The sequence below is a fragment of the Mercenaria mercenaria genome, chromosome 13 (assembly GCF_021730395.1).
Source record: "Mercenaria mercenaria strain notata chromosome 13, MADL_Memer_1, whole genome shotgun sequence".
In the NCBI taxonomy this organism is placed as follows: domain Eukaryota; kingdom Metazoa; phylum Mollusca; class Bivalvia; order Venerida; family Veneridae; genus Mercenaria; species Mercenaria mercenaria.
In genome coordinates, this window is record NC_069373.1 from 21,811,108 (window position 1) to 21,837,204 (window position 26,097).

General features: G+C 36.9%; 1 protein-coding gene across 1 annotated transcript in view; it reads right to left on the reverse strand.

Annotated features, from left to right (window-relative positions):
* Nucleotides 1–26,097, reverse strand: part of LOC123529424 (glutamyl-tRNA(Gln) amidotransferase subunit B, mitochondrial-like) — a 56,544-nt gene that overhangs the window by 14,787 nt on the left and 15,660 nt on the right. The window contains exons 4-10 of the mRNA XM_045309750.2: nucleotides 23,080–23,275; nucleotides 21,031–21,153; nucleotides 13,562–13,675; nucleotides 11,616–11,700; nucleotides 9,895–10,123; nucleotides 5,111–5,235; nucleotides 323–401 (exon numbers count right to left, since the gene is read on the reverse strand). Of these exons, the coding sequence (XP_045165685.2) occupies nucleotides 323–401; nucleotides 5,111–5,235; nucleotides 9,895–10,123; nucleotides 11,616–11,700; nucleotides 13,562–13,675; nucleotides 21,031–21,153; nucleotides 23,080–23,275 (951 nt within the window). The remainder of the gene's footprint in view (nucleotides 1–322; nucleotides 402–5,110; nucleotides 5,236–9,894; nucleotides 10,124–11,615; nucleotides 11,701–13,561; nucleotides 13,676–21,030; nucleotides 21,154–23,079; nucleotides 23,276–26,097) is intronic.

Genomic DNA, 26,097 nt, shown 5'->3' on the forward strand with positions numbered 1-26,097 from the left:
AATGTCAGAACAAGTGGAAGTTTCAGTCACCCAGGGCTTGTATGATTATGGCATGTGGGAACCACTGCAGCATCACGGATCTGTCAACGGCGGCCGTTAATGTCCATTGAACTTTTTTGTTACTACTCAAATTAAGGTATATAATGATATGGTAGTCTGCAATGAGTACAGGAATAGTTTATAAATAATACATATGTCTTTTAAGACTAGTGACAATGCATCTCGCATCTTTTCAACTGACCTCGACAGCAGATTTTTAATATATTATTACTCAACAAATACACATTCTCTCAGCTGTGGTATTGTTTCACAGAATACTCACCTTTTGAACATTCAAATGGGAAAGATCTTCATTTAGATACCAGTCATATAATTCTCCTATACACTGTGGTGCCACTCCACTGCAAAAATTCAGTATGGTTCAAATTATAAAGACTGAAAGATGAGTAATTTTTCAATCAAATAACCTTAGATAGTTTTTAAAAATTGTTCGCCCAAGCACTGCCATGTTAAACCGCACTAAGGTCACTGTGACCTTCACCTTTCACCTTCAAAACATAAACATGCTTTTCCAAATTCAGATTCATTAAAGAATTAATGCTGCCATAGTACACAGTTCATTTTTACAAGATATTAAAATACTGTATGCTCCTGACCTTTAATATCAGTATTTACATGCAATTTTTGTTCATTTTTGGACATGTTTAAAATCTTATTGCTAATTAAATAATTTCAATTCCTAATGTCCCTTTTGTCAGCAGGAGGCTAACCTATGACATGGCTTTATTGCACTGCCGCAACATCAGGCATTTGATAAATCATAAATGAGCCGCGCCATGAGAAAACCAACAGTGCGTTTGCGACCAGCATGGATCCAGACCAGCCTGCGCATGTGCAGTCTGGTCAGGATCCATGCTGTTTGCTAACAGCTTCTTTAATTGCAATAGGCTTTTAAAGTGAACAGCATGGATCCTGACCAGACTGCACAGATGCGCAGGCTGGTCTGGATCCATGCTGGTCGCAAACGCACTATGTTGGTTTTCTCATGGCGCGGCTCAAATCATTTCATTTCACAATTTCTTATACAGACCGCCGTTCCACAGTTCGTGTTATAAAATGAGTCTATATTCAACACAGATTTGCTGGGCAAATAAACAAGAGGGTCATGATGACCCTGGATCGCTCACCTGAGTAATATGAGCAACATGTTTCAAATGTCAAACTGATGATTTTTAGAAATTTTTTGGAAGATTTTCCGATGTAAAATCAAGTAACCCCTGGGGCGTGGCCAATTTTACCTCGGGGATCATGATTTGAACAAAGTTTGTAGAAGTCTACCAGGCAATGTTACATATCAAATATCTAAGATTTAGGCCTTCTGGTTTATTTTTAGCAAATTTATGAAGACTTCCCTATGTACAATCAAGTAACCCCTGGGGCGGGGTCAATATTTGAACCAATTTTGTAGAGGTCCACTAGGCAATGCTACATGTCAAATATCTAAGCTCTAAGCCTTCTGGTTTATTTTTAGAAAATTTTTGAAGATTTTCCTATGTAAAATCAAGTGACCCCTAGAGCGGGGTCAATTTTGACCACGGGGGTCATAATTTGAACAATTTTGTAGAGGTCTACTAGGCAATGCTACATGTGAAATATCTAAGCTCTAGGCCTTCTGGTTTATTTTTAGAAAATTTTTGAAGATTTTCCTATGTAAAATCAAGTGACCCCTGGGGCGGGGTCAATTTTGACCCCGGGGTCAAAATTCGAACAATGTTAGTAGAGATCCACTGGGCAATGCTACATGTCAAATATCTAAGCTCTAGGGCTTCTGGTTTTTGAGAAGAAGATTTTTTAAGATTTTCCTATGTAAAATCAAGTGACCACTGGGGCGGGGGTCAATTTTGACCCCGGGGTCATGATTTGAACAAATTTGGTAGAGGTCCACTAGGCAATGCTTCACACCAAATATCTAAGCTCTAGGGCTTCTGGTTTTTGAGAAGAAGATTTTTAAAGTTTTTCTTTTCAGTTGCCATGGCAACCAGAGTTCTGCATGGAATTCAATTCTTTGAACAATTTTTGTAGAGCTTCACCCAAGGAACATTCCTGTGAAGTTTGGATGAAATTGGCCTAGCAGTTTATGAGGAGATGTCGTTTAAAGAGAATTCCGATAATTTTTTTCCTTTCATAGAATTTTTTTAAATTCATATATATGATAGGAAAATGTGTGCTGGAAACAATGAATAAATAAAAATAATAGGTCACCAGGCTTGTTTTTGTGAAAAATTGCTTTGAACACACCCACTATTGCTGAAACTGCCAGCGATTTTTGAACATTTTCATAATTTTCTGCTTTTTTATAAATACCAACCAAAATATACATCCAGGCAGCACAATGCGGTTTTTTTCTTATTACAGATTTTATCATATACTTACTGTATATCATAGTCATATTTGTAATACTCTATCCTTACAATGATGGGTACAAATGAAAAAAAAATATTGTTTCATATTTACTTTTGTGAACTTTTTTCAATGAAAAATACCCATAGTTAAGAATATTTTTTTAAATTTTGAAAAAACTCTTTCATAGAATTTTTTCCTTTTTTTCTTGTGTATAGATAATTGTATTGTGAGCATAAAAATGGCTAAAAATGTATGGGTCACCAGGCTAAATTTTATGTTAAGACCGCTAGAATACAAACACCTGTTCGGACGGAAATGGCGCGAACCTGCCCAAATTGATTACATGTATGTCTACTAAAAGTTTAAAAAAAGTTTTAAAAATTCTTAATTCTTTCTATAATTGCATACTAAATAATCTGAAAGGTGATATTGTCTTATCAGTACTAAGTCAATTATCTTACATTATATGAACAACACTGTCTTTATACTAAAATGCGATGTGAAAACACAACCACAAAAATAGCAAGATACCCGTCAGGCATGATACTTGTCAATACAACATAAACCAGTATCAACATCTGATTACTGATATAACTTATCAAAAATGTTATTTCATTCAAGATTCCTCATATTTAAGATTGTCTGTAACATGTTTCAACAAATGTTGACTTCAGTTCAGTTTTCCATAGAAAGTGTCGGCTGCGCAGAAAGATGCGCATTAAAAACTGTAGGAATTCCCTTTAAAGTAAAAGTTTACGGATGGACGACGGACGATTGACGCCGGGCGGAGAGTGATCAGAATAGCTCACCCTGAGCCTTTGGCTCTGGTGAGCTAACAAGAGGACCATGATGGTCCTGAATCGCTCACCTCTTCCCACATGACCCAGTTTTGAGTATGACGTTGTTTTTTCTATTATTTGACATAGTGACCTAGTTTTTGAGCTCATGTGACCCAGTTTTGAACCTGACCTAGATATTATCAAGATAAAAATTTTGACCAATTTTCATGAAGATCCATTGAAAAATATGGTCTCTAGAGAAGTCACAAGGTTTTTTTATTATCTGACCTATTGACCTAGTCTTCGAAGGTACGTGATCCTGTTTTGAATTTTAACTAGATATCATCAAGGTGAACATTCTCACTAATTTTCATGAAAATCTCATGAAAAATATGGCCTCTAAAGAGGTCACAAGGTTTTTCTATTTTTATACCTACTGGCCTAGTTTTTGACCGCACTTGACTCAGTTTCGAAACTGACTTAGATATCATCAAGGTGAACATTCAGACCAATTTTTATGAAGATCCATTGAAAAATATGGCCTCTAGAGAGGTCAAAAGATTTTAATAATTTTAGACCTACTGACCTAGTTTTTGACCGCAGTTGACCCAGTTTCAATCTTGACCTAGATATCATCAAGATGAACATTCAGACCAACTTTCATACAGATCCCATGAAAAGTATGGCCTCTAGAGAGGTCACAAGGTTTTTTTTTATTATTTGACCTACTGACCTAGTTTTTTTAAGGCACGTGATCCAGTTTCAAACTTGACCTGGATATCATCCAGGTGAACATTCTGACCAATTTTTATGGAGATCCATTCACAAGTATGGCCTCTAGAGAGGTCACAAGGTTTTTCTATTTTTAGACCTACTGACCTAGTTTTTTAAGGCACGTGACCCACTTTCAAACTTGACCTGGAAATCATCAAGATGAACATTCAGACCAACTTTCATACAGATCCCATGAAAAATATGGCCTTTAGAGAGGTCACAAGGTTTTTCTATTATTTGACCTACTGACCTAGTTTTTGATAGCACGTGATCCACTTTCAAACTTGACCTAGATATCATCAAGATGAACATTCAGACCAACTTTCATACAGATCCCATGAAAAATATGGCCTCTAGAGAGGTCACAAGGTTTTTCTATTATTTGACCTATTGACCTAGTTTTTGATGGCATGTGACCCACTTTTGAACTTGACCTAGATATCATCAGGGTTAACATTCTGACCAATTTTCATAAAGATCTCTTGAAATATATGGCCTCTAGAGAGGTTGCAAGGTTTTTCTATTTTTAAACCTACTGACCTAGTTTTTGACCGCAAGTGACCCAGTTTCAAACTTGACCTAGATATCATAAAGATGAACATTCAGACCAACTTTCATACAGATCCCATGAAAAATATGGCCTTTAGAGAGGTCACAAGGTTTTTCTATTATTTGACTTACTGACCTAGTTTTTGATGGCACGTGACCCAGTTTCGAACTTGACCTAGATATCATCAAGATGAACATTCTGACCAATTTTCATGAAGATCTTGTGAAATATATGGCCTCTAGAGAGGTCACAAGGTTTTTCTATTTTTAGACCTACTGACCTAGTTTCTGAAGGCACGTGACCCAGTTTCGAACTTGACCTAGATATCATCAATATGAACATTCTGACCAACTTTCATAAAGATCCCATGAAAAATGTGACCTCTAGAGTGGTCACAAGCAAAAGTTTACGGACGGACGCACGCACGGACGACGGACACCGCGCGATCACAAAAGCTCACCTGGTCACTTTGTGACAGGTGAGCTAATAAAAAAAGTGTCAATTAATTTCTTAAATCATGTAATAAAACACTTTCTGGTTGCCTTGCCAGTCAATAGTCAAAACTATAGACCGGCAAGCCATTCAATAAGTGTATAACACTTACCAATCAGATACAGTTAGATCACGTTCCAGTACCAGACTAAGAAACTCGTGAATCAGAAATGTTGTAAATTTCTTCACATCTCTTGTTGTTACCAACTGTTCATACACATCGACTAGCTCTTCATTCTGAGAAATAAACAACCAACTGTCCAACTATCCATTTATTAACATTACACTGAAAAATAGTAATGGCAAAAATGACCTTGACCCTTCTGGCCCAATATGCAATACTGACCTTTGTTTTCTATCAGCTACCTATTTTGCTTTTTCTTTTTTTTTGAACATGCTTTTGTTGTGTTCACAGCAGTACAGTTATAGGTCATGTGACTTTCCACTTTTTGATTGTGAAGGAAGACCCCAGGTGCCCCTCCCAGCATTATTACATCACAGGCCGGCACCTGGATAGAACCACCGATCTTCCATACGCTAGCTTGATGGCTTCTGCACATTGAGAATTCTATGCACCAGGCAAGGTTCGAGGCCACATCGGTGAGGGGCAAGTGATTTGAAGATAACAATCTTAACCACTAGGCCACAGAGGCTTATCAGCTGCCTATACGCTCAGTTTCATTTCATTTCAATCTAAAATAAAATTACTGAAGTGACATATTTCTATTTAGAGCACTGTCTGTTTTAAGCAAAGGTGACCTTGACCTTAAATCCCAGATACAACATCATGTATCGGTAGTCTTTGAGCTAAATGCATCACAATGTAAACAGGAAGGCCATGATGACCCTATATATACTACTTTCCAGAGTTTCACAGACTGATCAATTTTAGTACAGGATCAAACAAACAAGAGGGTCATTGACCCTAAAGGGCTCACCTGTGTACAAGGCTTCAAGTGTGCTTGTACAAGTACAGAGCTAGGTTTCTTCTATGTTAACCTATATTACATACATGTCAAACACTTTTGAACCTAGGGCAATAATCTGAACAATTATGGCAGACCTTACAAATCTGATATCACATGCCAGCCAAATATCAAGGCTTTAGCTATCATTGTTTCAGAGAAGAAGATTTTCAAAGTTTCTAATATAAAAGCCTATTGAAAGTACATGTCAGACAAAGGGGTGTGGCCATGTTTTGACCTTAGGGCAATAATTTGGACAAGTATGGTATACATATAGGGAAAAGTGACCACGCCCCCTGACAGCCATGTTTTTTGACAAAACAGTATAATTTGAATAATCTTGGTAGAGGGTCACACAAGAACCATTTGTGTAAAATTATTTTAAAAGCGGGTTAGCAGTTTCACATAAGAAGATTTTTAAAGTTTTCACTATATACATATAGGGAAAAGTGACCACGCCCTCTGGCGGCCAAGTTTTATGATGAATCAAAATAATTTGAAAAATCTTGCTAGAGGGTCACACAAGGACCATTTGTGTAAAATCACTCTAAAATCAGACAAGCAGTTCACACAAGAACCATTTGTGTAAAATTATTTTAAAAGCGGGTTAGCAGTTTCACACAAGAAGATTTTTAAAGTTTTCACTATATACATATAGGGAAAAGTGACCACGCCCTCTGGCGGCCATGTTTTTTGACGAATCAAAATAATTTGAACAATCTTGCTAGAGGGTCACGCAAGGACCATTTGTGTGAAATCATTCTAAAATCGGACAAGCAGTTTCATACAAGATGATTTTTAAAGTTTCCTCTATATACATCTAGGGAAAAGTGACCAGGCCCTCTGGCGGCCATGTTTTTTGATGAACGATAATAATTTGAACAATCGTGGTAGAGGGTGACATAAGGACCATTTGTGTAAAATTATTCTAAAATAGGCCAGCAGTTTCACACAAGAAGATTTTTAAAGTTTCCACTATATATATACATAAAGGGAAAAGTGACCTCGCCCTTTGGCGGCCATGTTTTTCGACAAATCAAAATAATTTGAACAATCTTGGTAGAGGTTCACACAATGACCATTTGTGTAAAATTATTCTAAAATTGGGCCAGCAGTTTCACACAAGATTTTTAATGTTTCCACTATATACATATAGAGAAAAGTACAGAGATGTCGTTTGAAGATTTTTCTATTTTTAGCTCTGGTGGACCCTATGTGCAATCAAGCGGAACCGTTTGAACAACTTTGGTAGAGGACCATCCAAGGAACATCCATGCAAAGTTTTATCAAAATTATGGAGGAGATGTCTTTTAAACACAATTGCTGACAACGGACGCACGTACACACATGGACACACTTTGGACAAAGGACACTGCATGATCACAATAGCTCACCATGAGCATTACTCAGGTGATCTAAAAAAGTATCTCTGAATATATTTGGAAACCTGGTCAGTAGTTTCTGACAGTTTTTTTATTCTATATAAATTCAAAGAATTTGAACACTCTAAGAAACATTTCTGTGAAATAGTTTCAAAAACAAACCATTAATTTTGTGGAATAACTGTCAAAGTATATTTTTATTTTTAGCTCTGGCTGCCATGTTGTGTTTTTTTCTTGGCTGTTTTTTTTTTTTTTTTTTTTTTGGTTTTTGAGAAATTTTAAATTGGACCATAGGTTAAAGGAGAAAATATGGTTTGAAGATTTTTCTATTATTTTAGCCATGTTTTTCCACAAACAGACACAGTTTGAACAATCCTGGAAAATAAGGCCAGCAGTTTCTGAATGAAGATTTTTTAAAGATTCTACTATATACATGTATACATAAAGGGAAAAGAAAGCATGCACTCTGTTGGTCATGTTTTTTTTTAATAAAACACTGTTTTGAACCCTCTTAGTACATGGTCCCCATGAGGAATATTTTAGTAACATTATTCTGAAACCAGGCCAACAGTTCCTGAAAGAAAAATCACATGAATAAAGAAAACCTACTCTGCCCCCTGTTGGCCATGTATATTTAACAAAGTGAGAATATTTCAGAAAATTCATTTATGATCTAGTTTTCAATATAAAGCCATAAACAGAAAACTAGCCCCATCACAATACTGCTATATTTTTACTTCAATAAGCTGTGCTATGGGCAAAAAATTCAAAAGACATATTGACATTTAACTTAATTTGCCATCACATACTGACTGTTTTACTTAAGTAGTGTGCTCTGGCAAAAAAATACAAGACAGATTTTGACATTTCAACTAAGTTTGTGACCATGCCTAGCCATCACAATATGACAAGATTTACTTGAGTAAGTTGTGCTCTGGGCAAAAATAAAAGACAGATTTGCATTTCAACTAATTTGTGACCATGCCCTAGCCATCAAATACTGACATGTTTTTACTTAAGTAAGTTGTGCTCTGGGCAAAAAAATACAAAGGACAGATTTTGACATTTCAACTAAGTTTGTGACCATGCCCTAGCCCATCACAATACTGACAAGGATTTACTTGAGTAAGTTGTGCTCTGGGCAAAAAAATACAAAGGACAGATTTTGACATTTCAACTAAGTTTGTGACCATGCCCTAGCCCATCACAATACTGCCATGTTTTTACTTAAGTAAGTTGTGCTCTGGGCAAAAAAATACAAAGGACAGATTTTGACATTTCAACTAAGTTTGTGACCATGCCCTAGCCCATCACAATACTGACATGTTTTTACTTGAGTAAGTTGTGCTCTGGGCAAAAAAATATAAAGGACAGATTTTGACATTTCAACTAAGTCTGTGACCATGCCCTAGCCCATCACAATACTGACAAGGATTTACTTGAGTAAGTTGTGCTCTGGGCAAAAAATATAAAGGACAGATTTGGCATTTCAACTAAATTTGTGACCATGCCCTAGCCCGTCACAATACTGACATGTTTTTACTTAAGTAAGTTGTGCTCTGGGCAAAAAATATAAAGGACAGATTTGGCATTTCAACTAAATTTGTGACCATGCCCTAGCCCATCACAATACTGACATGTTTTTACTTAAGTAAGTTGTGCTCTGGGTAAAAAATACAAAGGACAAAATTTGTGACCTTGCCCTTTGACATACCAATGAAGTTGATGCACTCTGCACATGGCCTTACTGCCACTTACCGATATGCCATGTTTTAAGTTAGTATCTTGAATGGTTATTAAGTTATGCTCTGAACTCAAAATATGACAGACAAATCTAACCTTGCTTTAACCTTAAACTTTGACCTACTGAGCTTCTACTTATATTCCAAGTTTGAAGTAATACTCTGGACACAATATATGACAGGGAGATTTGATCTTGCTGTGACCTTGACCTACTGACTTGGTTCATGTGCTGTGTACACCTGTCTTTTATCTACATGTTAAGACTGAAGACAATATCTTGAATGGTTATTAAGGTATTCTCTGGACACAAAATATGAGGGACAAATTTCACCTCTGAGCTCTATTTGTGATTTTGACCTTTGACCTACCAACCTTATTCTTGTACTCTTCACACTGTCTCATGACCTTTGACCTACCAATTTGGTTAATGTGCTCTGCACAATGACACATTGCCACCTACTTATACGCCAAGTTTAATGTCAATGCCTTGAATAGTTATTAAGTTATGCTCTGGACACAAAATATGAGCATAAAATTTGACTTCTGAGCTACAATCATGACCCTGACATTTGACTTACTGACCTGTTTTATGCACTCTGCACATGTCTCATTACCACCTACCTTTATGCTGCCAATACCCTAAATGTTTTTTTAGTTATGGTGTGGACACATATGACAGACAGACAAATAGAAGCACAAACAAACAGATGCACACCCTGGCACCCTATCACAAAATATGTCCGTTTTTCCAAAAAAGGCACATAAAAAAAAATCATATAAATGGAAGTAAATGTTTTTATGCGTACCACAATTAAGTTAGCTCTATACATATTTAGCCCATATTTGTTCATTAGACGTTCTCTGATCTCACTGGGTAATGCAGGCAGCTGTTTCTCTATATTGTCTATAGTAACCACAGACTGAGAACCAGACTTTGCATCACTGGATGAGTATAGGTGGAGTGGTGGAAGGTTGGGTTCCGGCATAAACCGGTAGTCCTGTTTAGATTCTTTGTCTCGCATTGCCAGAGTTTTTCTGAAAGTAACAAAAACTTTTGTTTGAAAAAGAACCTGTGAAGGAAACTAACAAGAAAGTTAACAAGAGGGTCATGATGACGCTGAATTGCTCACCTGAGTAATATGAGCAACAGGTTTAAAATGGCAAACTGATGCTAAAATATTAGAAAGTAGGACTAGGTCAGTACGTCAAATTCATGGTCACTGAAAGTCAGTTTTAAGATCGGTGTGCAAAACTGTACATGTCATCCAAATTTCAAGGCTGTATCTTAAACAAGAGGGTCATGATGACCCTTAATCACTCACCTGAGTAATATGAGCCACATGTTTCAAATGGCAAACTGATGCTAAAATATTAGAAAGTAGGTTAGTAGGTCTAGGCCTTCTTCTGAAATCTATGTAAAATGAAGTGACCCCGAGGTCATGATTTGAACAACTTTAGTAGAGGTCCACTGGGCAATGCTACATGTCAAATATCTAAGCTCTAGGACTTCTGGTTTTTGAGAAGATTTTTTAAGATTTCCTATGTAAAATCATATGACCCCTCGGGCAGGGTCAATTTTGACCCCGGGGTCATGATTTGAACAAACTTGGTAGAGGTCCACTAGGCAAAGCTTCACAGCAAATATCTAAGCTCTAGGGTTTCTGCTTTTTGAGAAGAAGATTTTTAAAGTTTTTCCTTTTGGTTGCCATGGCAACCAGAGTTCTATATGGAATTCAATTCTTTGAAAAAAATTTGTAGAGCTTCACCCAAGAAACATTCCTGTGAAGTTTGGATGAAATTGGCCTAGCGGTTTATGAGGAGATGTCGTTTAAAGTAAAAGTTTACGGACGGCTGCCGGGCGGTGAGTGATCACAATAGCTCACCCTGAGCCTTTGCCTCAGGTGAGCTAAAAATGAAATTGTGCATGTTGATGCATTAGTGTCATTTGGTTGTGAATACCAGAGTACACTGTATGTTTATCTCAAGTATATATTTCAATTCTGTTCATCAGCCTCCAAATTTTTGTCAATTTCTGACCTCCTGAAGACCATTTTCTTTTTTTTTTCAATTAATAGAAGTAAAATTTCTTCTCCAGAAACTACCACCAATCTATCAGACTGAGTCTGGATCATATTCTTCTCTGCATACTTACTGAAGGAAATAGTTGGTCAACCCGCAAGGAAATCTGAGGACAACTTACTGCCAACCAAACTACTATAACTGTTCAATAACCCTTATCATGCTGGACACGACTGATTCTGCTTTTGCGACCAGTGCAGATCATGATCAGCCTGCACATCCATAATGTCTGATCATGATCTGCACTGTTCGCCATTCAGTCAATATTTTTTTGGTAAGCACCCCTTTTTAACAGTTAATGGTACTGTCCAAATTGAAAGAGGGACAAGTTCATTATAGAAATTTGGCAGGATAAGGGTAAAAAGCAGAACAAATTACTGGCAACCAAGCTACAGACTACCCAATAAATTTCTATAATTGTTCAATTAAAAGCAGAATGCATATTTACCCAGTATCTTTATCGTAAGACCTTGTTTCATTGATGACATCCTCACCACTCTCCAGTATTTCTATCTGTCTTCTTATTTCATAGTCTTTAACAGAAAATATGTTATCTCATAGCAACTGTCACAACAGCACTAAATACTTCAATTCTGGTTTGTAACTGAGTAGTTACATTCCACAAACCATCTTAATGGCATAACAGATCAGCAAATCAGATATGTTATTTACACAAACCATTTGGATTGCTTCATCTACATCTACGGGGATACTCCCAACAATCAATTTCTGATCATAACTGGGAGGTCGGGGCAGTTGTTAAAAACATGTTGCTATGTTAACAGCTTTGCAAGTAAGCATTCTGGATGGCTTAACAGCTTGAAAAATAGACATTCTGGACTGCTTAACAGCTTGGCAAGCAAACATTCTTAATTGTTCAACAGCTCTGCAAATAAGCAATCTGGATGGCTTAACAGCTTGTCAAGTAAACATTCTGGATTGCTTAACAGCTTGTCAAGTAAACATTCTGGATTGCTTAACAGCTTGGCAAGTAAACATTCTGGGTTGCTTAGTGGGATAGCTTAACAGCTCGGCAAGTAAAATTCTAGGTTGCTTAGTGGGATGGCTTAACTGCTCAGCAAGTAAACATTCTGGGTTGCTTATTGGGATGGCTTAACTGCTCAGCAAGTAAACATTCTGGGTTGCTTAGTGGGATGGCTTAACTGCTCAGCAAGTAAACATTCTGGGTTGCTTAGTGGGATGGCTTAACAGCTCAGCAAGTAAACATTCTGGGTTGCTTAGTGGGATGGCTTAACTGCTCAGCAAGTAAACATTCTGGGCTGCTTAGTGGGATGGCTTAACAGCTCAGCAAGTAAACATTCTGGGTTGCTTATTGGGATGGCTTAACTGCTCAGCAAGTAAACATTCTGGGTTGCTTAGTGGGATGGCTTAACTGCTCGGCAAGCAAACATTCTTGATTGCTCAATAGCTCTGCAAGTAAGCAATCTGGATGGCTTAACAGCTCGGCAAGTAAACATTCTTGATTGCTCAATAGCTCTGCAAGTAAGCAATCTGGATGGCTTAACAGCTCGGCAAGTAAACATTCTTGATTGCTCAATAGCTCTGCAAGTAAGCAATCTGGATGGCTTAACAGCTCGGCAAGCAAACATTCTTGATTGCTCAATAGCTCTGCAAGTAAGCAATCTGGATGGCTTAACAGCTCGGCAAGTAAACATTCTTGATTGCTCAATAGCTCTGCAAATAAGCAATCTGGATGGCTTAACAGCTTGGCAAGTAAACATTCTTGATTGCTCAATAGCTCTGCAAGTAAACATTCTAGATTTCTCAATAGCTCTGCAAATAAGCAATCTGGATGGCTTAACAGCTTGGCAAGTAAACATTCTTGATTGCTCAATAGCTCTGCAAGTAAGCAATCTGGATGGCTGTTAGCTTGGCAAGTAAGCAATCTGGATGGCTGTTCGCTTGGCAAGTAAGCAATCTGGATGACTGTTCACTTGGCAAGTAAGCAATCTGGATGGCTGTTAGCTTGGCAAGACATGTACTTTACACAAATAAAGAGCCATCATATATAACCACAAAAGGACCACCCTATATAACATTGCAATTACTACATACTGATAATCATCAAAATATACAATTATAAACATCAATGCCTGGATCATTAAAAGTCCTGAACAGAAACATATGCCATTTACACAAGCTAATGTAAAGTTAGCAACATCTCAAAGTGGCAAATACTTCTCCACATAAGCAGATGTTTTCTTTCCCAATTGACAAAATCTCATTAAATTAACCTTCCTTTCAGAGCATTACCTCTGTGTAATGTATACCCTGTGGCGTTCACTCTTCACAGGTTGCACTTCACTGCAGTTAAAGAAAATATTTATTTTTAAAAATCGCTTTTGCTTAGGAAAATTATTAAAAAGCAGAGACCTATTGCTTTCTTTAAACTGTATATACTGTTTATGTTTTTGACCTCCGACCTCGTGCCTAGTGGTTCCCCTGGTCTGTGGACAGATATATTGGCATCAACTCGCATCGAACCCTCTGTCAATGAAACAATTTACAAATTTTAAGTTATTCTGTGTTTTCAAAATGAAGAAGTCTTTATTTAATGATACAAAGAAATCTTGCTCTATACTATGCAATCATTTGTAGGTCACATAACGCTTAATATATTCGCTGTATAATTCTATATAAAACTGACAACTTTTAAAGAGTTGCCAAACATAGCTAGACCTACACTGACGAGATATGAAAACGCAATAAACGTATGCCTGAATATATTTTGTACTACAAAAAGCATCACCTTAAACTGTTCGCCAGGTACACATTTCGATACTCTATACCCATTGTGATAACTTTTAGGTCTGTTGTTCTGATTAAATTTAAACACAATGGGTATAGAGCATTGAGATGTGTATGTGTTAGACATTTCAAGGTGATGCTTTTTGTAGCAAAATATATATTCAGGCACATGTTTGTTGCGTTTTCATATCTCGTCAGTGTATTTCAGAGAACAAATCCTTACCTCATTTTGAAGAATTATGATCAAAACTGACATAAAATGAATAGAAAAGTAGTAGTCATGTATCTTCTAAGAATGATTTCTCCTGTCACATTTGCTCACTGTAAAATCACATCAAATTCAATCTGATGACCTGGTAGCACTTCTCATACCAAAATTGACTTTCACTTCACTAAATACAACCTTCTATCCTATTTTTTCTACCAAAATGTCAAAATACATATACAATGTACAATGAAATAAAATAATTTAGACCTCTGTGCCCTCTCCAAGCAAAAAACTTAGTGTTCAGAAACCAGTCCACCATTAAGTGACTAGACCAGATGGTTCCCACGCCTATTACACATAGGGGCATGGATTTCATGGTTGCATAAATCTACAAAGTGACCGGGTGAGGGTTCAAAACTTCACATGTTGATTGTAAATACTGATGAAAAATTAAAAATGAAAAAAAAAAAAAAATGGGGGAGGGAGAATAGTACAACTTTGCATGTTGATAAATATTCATGGAAGGAATGAAAACTAGAACTGTCACAGGAGTGACTCATACCCCCACCATACGGTCTTGTCACAGAAGAATGGCAACCATAAGGAATCTTAAAAATACTTTGGAGTACTTCATCCTGGGCTTCCACATATAAGTAATACTAGTATAATACTAGTAAAGTAATACTAGTAAATATATTAAATCTCTAATATTAGAGATACACTAAAAGTGAATACAAAAAAGTGTCTTACCGACCCATGTTACCAGGTGGAACAACTATTTTAAGTTTGAATCAAATCCATTTAGTAATAACTGAGATATAGTGAAAATACAACAAAATTAACCTTAAATTCTAAGTAAAAGGGGACATAATTCATGAAAACTTGGTGTCAGAGTTATGCACCTTGTGTCACATGATGTGGGCACATGATGTGGGTGATGAGGTGGAACATCTATTTTAAGTTTGAATCAAATCCATTCAGTAGTAACTGAGATAAAGTGAAAATACATCAAAATTAACCTTAAATTCTAAGTAAAAAGGGGCATAATTCATAAAAAAAAATGGTGTCAGAGTTATGCACCTTATGTCACATGATGTGGGTGATGAGGTGGAACATCTATTTTAAGTTTGAATCAAATCCATTTAGTAATAACTGAGATATAGTGAAAATACAACAAAATTAACCTTAAATTCTAAGTAAAAGGGGATATAATTCATGAAAACTTGGGTGTCAAGAGTTATGACCCTTCTGTCACATGATGTGGGTGATAAGGTGGAACATGTATTTTAAGTTTGAATCAAATCCATTTGGTAATAACTGAGATAATAGATTTCGGGATGCGACGGGACGGGACGGGACGCGACGGGCCGCAACACGACAAAACTGACTCCTATAATGAAATCCAAGGCAAGGTGGTGACCAGTTGTGGGTACACAACTTCACATGGACACACACACGGAGGGACAGAATAAATATTCTTGGAAAAAAAATGAAAGAAGTTTAATGAAATTCTACCAATTGGTTAGTTTATTAACAAATCTGTGGACTTTTAAACAATTAAAGGGCAATAACTCTAAGGAAAATTGACCAATAAAAAAAAATGATGGGCATCATCAAAGTATGTTGGTAATATTTATTTAAAGTTTCATGAATTTCTACCAGTTTGTTACTGAGAAATTGCCGCAGACGTGGATTTTTCATTAAATCAAGGGCAATACTCTAAGGGAAATTGACCAATTGAAAAAAGAACTTGACAGGCATCATCACAGTATGTTGGTTCATGTTTATTTCAAGTTTTATGAAATTCTACCTGCTAGTTACTGAGAAATGGCTGCAGACGGACATTTTTGGGCATTTTTCATTAAATCAAGAACAATAACTCTAAGGGATATTGACCAATAAAAAAAACAACTTGACAGCATCATCACAGTATGTTGGGTCATGTTTATTTCAAGTTTCATGAAATTCTACCTGCTAGTTACTGAGAAATGGCTGCGGACGGACGCACCCATGGACGGATAATGCCATTTCAATACCTCCCCCCCACTCCCAATTTCATTGGCGGGGGATAAAAAAACTTCCAGTTTTTTAGTTGTACAATTGTTGTACACATTTATACTGTGTTCAGCTATACACATGTATACAGCACATACCATCTTTAACCTTATACATATTACTGTTGATACAAACAAACTTGTAAATTTTACATAAAATATATGTATATGAGTAGACACCAATTTTTCCACTCACCACACTGCCTGCCTGCCCACCCACAAGTAAAGGGCGAAAACATAATACATCCTATTCTTCAAACAGGTGTAAATAAAAAGAAACCTTCATTAAGGCCATACCAAATTGATTTGTTGTTGGTCGGAACTACTGCATCAATAATTTCATTCTGGAGAAAACAAAATTCACCCCTCCCTTCACACACGTACATAAAAATCTCCGAAAAAAAAAAACAATTCTGATTACAAGAATATTTTCTGTCCTATTGTAACCCCAATTTTCCCTGTTTGTATATTAATTGGCTGTGAATTGATTGAAAGAATGAAACTGAAACGAGATCACAGAGTGATCTTGGCGCCCACCATTGGGCCATTTTTGAATGTTCCAAATTTCAAGACTATGTGGTCCAAATTTAAAAGCTGTAGCTTGAGAAATGTGAAAGTAGGTCACTAGATCAATTTCAAGGTCAAAGTTCATTTCGGTATACAAAACTATGTAGGTGCTTCAAATTTGGAGGCTGTAGCTTGAGAAATGTGAAATTAGGTACTAGGTAAAAATCAATGTTAAATTTCAATTCAGAACACAAAAATATACAGGTGGTCCAAATTTGAAGCCTTTAGCTTGAGAAATGTGAAAGTAGGTCAATAGGTCAATCTCAAGATCAAAGTTCATTTCAGTACACAAAACTATGCATGTGGTTCAAATTTGAAGGCTGTAGCTTGAGAAATGTGAAAGTAGGTCACTAGGTCAAAATAAAGGTCAAATTTCATTTCGGAACACAAAACTATGCATGTGGTCCAAATTTGAAGCCTGTACCTTCAAAAAATGTGAAAGTAGGTCACTAGGTCAATGTCAAGGTCAAAGTTTTTTTCGGTGCACAATACTATGCATGTAGCCCAAATTTGAAGGCTATATCTTGAGAAATGTGAAAGTAGGTCACTAGGTCAAAATCAACATAAAATTTCATTTCTGAACACAAAACTATGTGAATGTACCTTCAAAAATGTGAAAGTAGGTCACTAGGTCATTGTCATGGTCAAAGTTTTTTTCACGGAAACAAAACTATGCATGTGGTCCAAATTTTAAGGCTGTAGCTAGGGAAATGTGAAAGTAAGTCACTAGGTCAAAATCAAGGTCAACTCATGTCAAGGTTCATCTTGCCACTCAAAACTATACATGTGGTCCAAATTTGAATGTTGTAGGTTTTTGACAAGAAGATTTTAAAAGCTTTTCCCTATATAAGTCTATGTGAACCATGTGACCCCCGGGGTGGGGCTATATTTGACCCTAGGGGGATAATTTGAACAAACTTGGTAGAGAACCACTAGATGATGCTACATTACAAATATCAAAGCCTTAGGCTTTGTGGTTTGGGCAAGAAGTTTTTCGAAGTTTTTCCTTATATAAGTCTATGTAAACCATGTGACCCCAGGGCAGGGCCATATTTGACCCTTTGAACACTCTTAGTAGAAGACCACTAGATGATGTCACGTACAAAATATCAAAGCCCTAGACCCTGTGGTTTTGGACAAGAGGGTTTTCAAAGTTTTTTCCTATATAAGGCTATATAAACAATGTGACCCCTAGGGCGGGGCCATATTTGACCAAAGGGAAATAATTTGAATCATCTTGGTAGAGGACCAATAGATGACACTACATACCAAATATAAAAGCCCTAGGTTCTGTGGTTTTGGACAAGAAGGTTTTCAAAGTTTTTCCCTATATAAATCTATGTAAATTATAAAAATAAACAAACGGCCATAACTTTCTCAAAAGTTGTTGAACAAGTCTGATTTTCAGGGGGACACAACTAGGGTATCAATACATCACTCTGACAAAGTTTGGTTAAAATCCCCCCAGTAGTTTCTGAAAAGATGCGATAACAAGAAATTGTTAACGGATGGACAGACGATGGACCATGGATGCAGAGTGATTTGAATAGCCCACCATCTGATGATGGTGGGCTAAAAACAGACCTTCCCAACTCAAAATTTCTGGGTCAATCAAAGCACAATAAATAACACTTTTAAGAGTGGCCATATTGGGATCATTCTTTGTCCGTCTGTTATCATTTTTGACTGAAATGAACCTTTACCACAAAAACATAAGCTGGCCTGATCTGTTAAGAAACTATTCCAATGGGATTAGAGCAATGTCGAAGCATTTGTGTGCCTAACTCCATTTGGTCTCATTGGTCAAGTAATTTATTACTTTCCCCTCCCCTTTGGAGTTTCACAAGGGGCACAAAGTTGCTCATGTGTCGAAGCCATCTAACTGGGTTTCAAAAGATATGTTATTCCACTCGGGTGCCCATTTCGTCTTAAATATTCCTCATTCTCTGCCGTTAAATGGACACGCCTTCAGATTAAAGCAGAACAATCAAAATTAAAAATAAGACACTCATCCCTTAGTAATTATAAATACAAAATAAAAAAAAAGTGATTCAGTGAGTTTTGGCAAGAGTTTATTTGCAAAATCATTCATGTAGTCTTTAAAACATATAGAAAAGCTATCTACTGTATTAGTCACACTGTAAATGTTTGATTTCTGTATTATTCTTAAAGAAATGTTAACTTCATGTATAATCATAACTGCCTTCTCTAGGGTCCAAGCTTGGAAAAAAAAAGAAGAAAAAAAAATACTTGCTCGCTCCATGTAAAATATACCTGCCTCTGAAAAAAATCAAAATTGAGAAAACAAGAGCTGTCCGTAAGACAGCCAAGCTCGACTATTCGAAATATTGTCACAGAAGCAGGAAATTATTACCCAAAATGTTAAATATCAAAAGAGTTTTAAGTTCGAAACGGGACATAATTTGACCAAAATGCATATCAGAGTTATGGGACTTGATGCTATCAACTAGTTTAATAACCCCGAAGAAACATGTTAAGCTTCAATTCCATATCTGCATTAGTTTTGGAGAAAGTAACTTGCATGTAAAACTTTAACCAGAATTTTCTAAGTCCAAAAGGGGGCATAATTTGCTCAAAATACATGTTAAGAGTTATGGAACTTGACCCAGTGAGGTTGGTAACTGACCTAGAAAAAGAATAAATAAGTTTCAAAGCTATATGCCTTTTGGTAATAGCTGTATGTACTTGCACGCAAAACTTTAACCAGGATTTTCTAAGTCCAAAAGGGGGCATAATTTGCCCAAAATACATGTCAGAGTTATGGGACTTGATTCTATCAACTAGTTTTATAACCCCGAAGACACATGTGAAGTTTCAATTTAATATCTGCATTAGTTTTGGAGATAGTAACTTGCATGTAAAACTTTAACCAGGATTTTCTAAGTCCAAAAGGGGGCATAATTTGCTCAAAATACATGTCAGAGTTATAGGGAATTGACCCAGTGAGGAAGGTAATTGATCTAGAAAAAGAAAAAATAAGTTTCAAATCAATATGCCTTTTAGTAATAGCTGTATATACTTGCAGGCAAAACTTTAACCAGAATTTTCTAAGTCCGAAAGGGGGCATAATTTGGCCAAAATACATGTCAGAGTTATGGGACTTGACCCAGTGAGGTAGATAATTGATCTAGAAAAAGAAAAAATAAGTTTAAAATCTATATGCCTTTTAGTAATAGCTGTATGTACTTGCACGCAAAACTTTAACCAAAATTTTCTAAGTACAAAAGGGGGCATAATTTGGCCAAAATGAAGGTCAGAATTATGGGACTTCAACTAGTTTTATAACCCCGAAGACACATGTGAAGTTTCAATTCAATATCTGCATTAGTTTTGGAGATAGGAACTTGCATGTAAAACTTTAACCAGAATTTTCTAAGTCCAAAAGGGGGCATAATTTGCTCAAAATACATGTTAGAGTTATGGAACTTGACCCAGTGAGGTTTGTTATTGACCTAGAAAAAGAATAAATAAGTTTCAAAGCTATATGCCTTTAAATGATAGCTGTATGTACTTGCATGCAAAAACTTAACCAAGGTGTGACGCCGACGCCGATGCCGACGCCGACGCCGACGCCAGGGTGAGTAGAATAGCTAGACTATTCTTCGAATAGTCGAGCTAAAAACAAAAAAAATTTGCTCGCTCGCTTCCATTTTTTTTTTCCCGAAGAACTATTTATCAATTTGGTATGGCCTAAACATGAATTGCATATTGTCTCCATTTAGTGAGTTTTGAAACCAGAGGTCTGGACGATGACTTGATAAAAATTACACATATTTTGAAAATATGTATGTTTACTCGTTTGCCTTCAATACATATATAGCTTATAAAGAAAGTTTCTAAATACTGCTTGTAATGGATGGAATACCTTAACTGCCCATGGGATAAATTAAGAGAGATTGTACATTCATACTTGTAAGAGTAAACCTGCATTTCATGTCCTTTTATCAGTACCTTTTAATAAACAGAAACTGAATTCAGAACAATGAAAGGGGAAGATGTGAATTTGGCAAATATTGATGACCCCCCCTCCCCACCCGCCACCTTACCTCCGCCAACATTACATGTATAAAATATTAAAGAAAGTGTAACACAAGTTTACAGGATATCAAACCCTGTAAACTGTGTCCTGTGACAGATGAAAATTTGCCATACCTTTAAAGTCCAAACATTTATGCTCAAAAATTACCACACTATCTAAACTGGGAAAACATGTTTAAAGCCAACTGAATATGGAAAAAACTGACCTGAAAATTTCCCATCACATGTGCCAAGTGTTACTAACAACATTCGTAGATCTCTAACAAATGACCTGGCTTCATCTCCCGTGTTGAAATCAGGAGCTGTTACAATCTCCATCAATGCACAACCTGAAAATTTAACACCCAGTTTCCAACTGGACATCCACTTCAAATAGACAAATTTTCTGGAAAGGTTTCCAGAAGATAAAGTTAAAGTGTAGTTTGCAATATAATTATTGTTTAATAATTTCATTATAATTTGACAGAAGTGACCTACAGAACACTGTTTCAAATTTTGCCTAGTTTATTTCAAGGCAAACATTTTGATCATGTTTCCTGTATATTAGGCAATGAAATGTTAACCCTTAGCCTGCAGCAGGCAAATTTAACAGCCTTTGCAAACAGCTTGGAACCAGATCAGACGCCAATTAAATCGGCGTCTGATCAGGTTCCAAGCTGTTTGCTACTCTGACAATATTTCTTCCAATTTTGGAGCAAACTGAATGAACTTTACAATTTTAGCAGACGACATTTCCAGCAGACGACAATTTATCTAGCATGCTAAAGGTTAAGGACTAAAATAAATGGTCAACATTGTCTCAAAGTATGACAGTATTAAGTAGTGTGCACTGTTGCTATTGTCTGCTGTAAACATACCTGCTCTATTGAGATCAATAGGACTGCACTATTCTATATCATCATGTAGACTTTTCCCGCAATCCTGTAAACATACCTGCTCTATGAATCAATAGTATGCACTATTCATATCAATGAGACTTTCCGCATCTGTAACCCTCTCTATTGAATCAATAGTATGCTATCTATTCTCATGTAGACTTCCGCAATCCTGTAAACATACCTGCTCTATTGAGATCAATAGACTGCGCCTATTCATCATGTAGTCTTCCGCAATCAACTCTGCTCTATAATCAATATCTGCATATCTATATCATCATGTAGACTTTTCCCGCAATCCTGTAAACATACCTGCTCTATTGAGATCAATAGGACTGCACCCCTCTATATCATCATGTAGACTTTTCCCGCAATCCTGTAAACATACCTGCTCTATTAAGATCAATAAGACTGCGCCCTTCTATATCATCATGTAGTCTTTTCCTGCAATCCTGTAAACATACCTGCTCTATTGAGATCAACAGGACTGCACTATTCTATATCATCATGTAGACTTTTCCCACAATCCTGTAAACATACCTGCTCTATTGAGATCAATAGGACTGCGCCCCTCTATATCATCATGTAGACTTTTCCCACAATCCTGTAAACATACCTGCTCTATTGAGATCAATAGGACTGCACTATTCTATATCATCATGTAGACTTTTCCCGCAATCCAGTAAACATACCTGCTCTATTAAGATCAATAAGACTGCACCCTTCTATATCATCATGTAGACTTTTCCTGCAATCCTGTAAACAGTAACCTGCTCTATTGAGATCAATAAGACTGCACCCTTCTATATCATCATGTAGACTTTTCCCGCAACCCTGTAAACATACCTGCTCTATTGAGATCAATAGGACTGCACTATTCTATATCATCATGTAGACTTTTCCCACAATCCTGTAAACATACCTGCTCTATTGAGATCAAAAGGACTGCACTATTCTATATCATCATGTAGACTTTTCCCGCAATCCTGTAAACATACTTGCTCTATTGAGATCAATAGGACTGCGCCCCTCTATATCATCATGTAGACTTTTCCCGCAATCCTGTAAACATACCTGCTCTATTGAGATCAATAGGACTGCACTGTTCTATATCATCATGTAGACTTTTCCCGCAATCCTGTAAACATACCTGCTCTATTAAGATCAATAAGACTGCACCCTTCTATATCATCATGTAGACTTTTCCCGCCAATCCTGTAAACATACCTGCTCTATTAAGATCAATAAGACTGCACCCTTCTATATCATCATGCAGACTTTTGCTGCCAATCCTGTAAACATACCTGCTCTATTAAGATCAATAAGACTGCATCCTTCTACATCATCATGTAGACTTTTCCCACAATCCTGTAAACATACCTGCTCTATTAAGATCAATAAGACTGCGCCCTTCTATATCATCATGTAGACTTTTCCCAGAGTCCTGTTCTAGCTGTAGTTGTAAAATACGAGCAGATTTCTCAACACAGTCATCTTCGTGTTTGCCATACTGAAGGTATCTGAAGACACCGTCATTAGCTAATGCATGGTTCTGCTGAGTAATCTGATATCCTGCCTAAAACAACACAGTAAACAACAGATTCCTAAAACAACACATCAAACAAAAGGGTCATGATGACCCTGGGTCACTCACCTGAGTAATATGAGTCACATGTTTCAAATGGCAAACTGATGCTAAATTATTAAGAAGGTAGGTCAGTAGGTCACATTCTTGGTAACTGAAAGTCAGTTTTAAGATCAGTGTGCAAAACTGTACACATCATCCAAATTTCAAGGCTGTATCTTAAAAAATAAGGAAGCAGGTCAGTAGGTCAAGGTCACAGTCAAGTGATCCGTAATCGCTTGGGGTCATCAGGTAATTATAATTAAACAGTCCAGGAAATATGATCTGATATTTTTTGAAGTATTTTTTCCTATATAACCCATAATTGTAAGTGACCCCCAGGATGGGGCCTCTTTTCTTCCCAGGGGCATAATTTGAACAAACTTGTTAGAGATCCACCAGGCAATGCTACATACCAAATATCAAAGGCCTAGGCATTGAACTTTCAGACAAGAAGATTTTTATTTTTTTTCCTATATAAGTCTATGTTAAACCTGGTACTCCCAGGGCAGGGCCTCTTTTCACCCAAGGGACATAATTTGAACAATTTTGGTAGAGAAACACTAGGAAAGGGAACATATCAAATATCAAAAGTCTAGGCCTTGCAGTTTCAGGCAAGAAGATTTTTAAAGTGTTTTTCCTATATAAGTCTATGTAAAACTTGAGACCCCGCAGAGCAGGGCCTCTTTTCACCCCAGGGGCATAATTTGAAAAATTTTGGTAGAGGACCACAAGGCAATGCTACATACAAAATATCAAAGGCCTAGGTCATGTGGTTTTAGACAAGAAGATTTTTAAAGTGTTTTCCTATATAAGTCTATGTAAAAATTGTGACCCCTGGGACGGGGCCTCTTTTTGACCCAGGGGCACAATTTGAACAATCTTGATACAGGACCATAAGATGATGTCACATGCCAAATATCAAGGCTCTGTGCCTTGCGGTTTGGACAAGAAGATTTTTAAAGTTTTTCCTTTCGGTTGCCATGGCAACCAGAGTTCTGCATGGAATTTAATTCTTTGAACAATTTGAAAGGGGACCATCTAAGGATAATTTCTGTGAAGTTTGGTGTAATTCTGCCTAGTGGTTTTCAAGAAGATTTTTTAACAAACTGTTGACGGATGCACGACAGACGACTGACGACAGACATTGAGCGGTCACAAAAGCTCATCATGAGCCTTTGGCTCAGGTGAGCTAAAAACAGATAAATAAAACAACACATTAAACAACAACTGCCTAACACAGTAAGCAACAACTGCCTAACACATTAAACAAAACTGCCTAATACATTAAACAAGAACTGCCTAACATGTTAAACATCAACTGTCTAACACGTTAAGGTAGTTCTGTACATTTGGATCAATTTTTTTTTCTACAATGTAGAATTTGATTAAACCCTGATAATGGGAGTCTTTGGGAAAATCACAACATTCATAGCATTTTCGCGAAACTTCTTGAGTTCTAATTCCATCAAAATATACACTATTTAATGGGATATGTTAAACGGTTTAATTGTTCCCGGTCACTGTGACCTTGACCTTTGACCTACTGACCTCAAAATCAATAGGGGTCATCTGCTGGTCATGATTAACCTTCTATCAACTTTCATGATCCTACCTCAAGCCTTCTCAAGCTATCGTCCGAAAATGATTTAACTGTTTCGGGTCACTGTTACCTTGACCTTTGACCTACCAACCTCAAAATCAATAGGGGTCATCTGCTGGTTATGACTAATCTCCCTTTCAACTTTCATGATCCTAAGCCCAAGGATTCTTGAGTTAACATCCGGAAACCGTTTAAATGTTCCGGGTCACTGTGACCTTGACCGTTGACCTACTAATCTCAAAATCAATAGGGTTCATCTGCTGGTCATGAACAACCTTCCTATCAACTTTCAAGATCCTAGGCCCAAGTGTTTTTGAGTTATCATCTGGAAACGGATTGGTCTACATACCGACAGACAGACCGACCGACCTACCGACCGACAGACATCTGCAAAACAATATACCCCTCCTTCTTCGAAGGGGAGCATAAAAATGGGGCATAATTTTGACAAAATATAAGCTGGAGTTATGTACCTTGTCTTCTCAATTCATCTCATGATGCCAAGGACATGTATGAAGAAAGGGCTCTTTTACCCTACAACTTCCTGTAAAAGAGGTATTCCCAAAGCAAAGAAGAGGGTCATTGACCCTAAAGTGCCCACCTGTGTACAAGGCTTCAAGTGTGCTTGTATAAGTACAGAGTTAGGTTTCTTCTATGTTAACTTATATTTCATACATGTCACACACACTTTTGAACCTAGGTCAATGATTTGAACAATTACGGTAGACAATACAAATCTGATATCACACGCCATAATATCAAGGCTCTTGCTATTATTGATTCAGAGAAGAAGATTTCAAAGTTTCTAATATAAAAGCCTATAGTAAGTACATGTCAGACACAGTGGTGTGGCCATCTTTTGACTTTAGAGCAATAATTTAGACAAGTATGGTATACACAAAGGGAAAAGTGACCACGCCCCCTGGCAGCCGTGTTTTTTGACGAATCGGAATAATTTGAATAATCTTGGTAGAGGGTCACACAAGAACCATTTGTGTAAAATTATTTTAAAATCGGGCTAGCAGATTCACACAAGAAGATTTTTGAAGTTTCCACTACACACATATAGGGAAAAGTGACCACGCCCTCTGGCGGCCATGTTTTTTGACAAATCAAAATAGTTTGAACAATCTTGGTAGAGGGTCACACAAGGACTATTTGTGTAAAATCA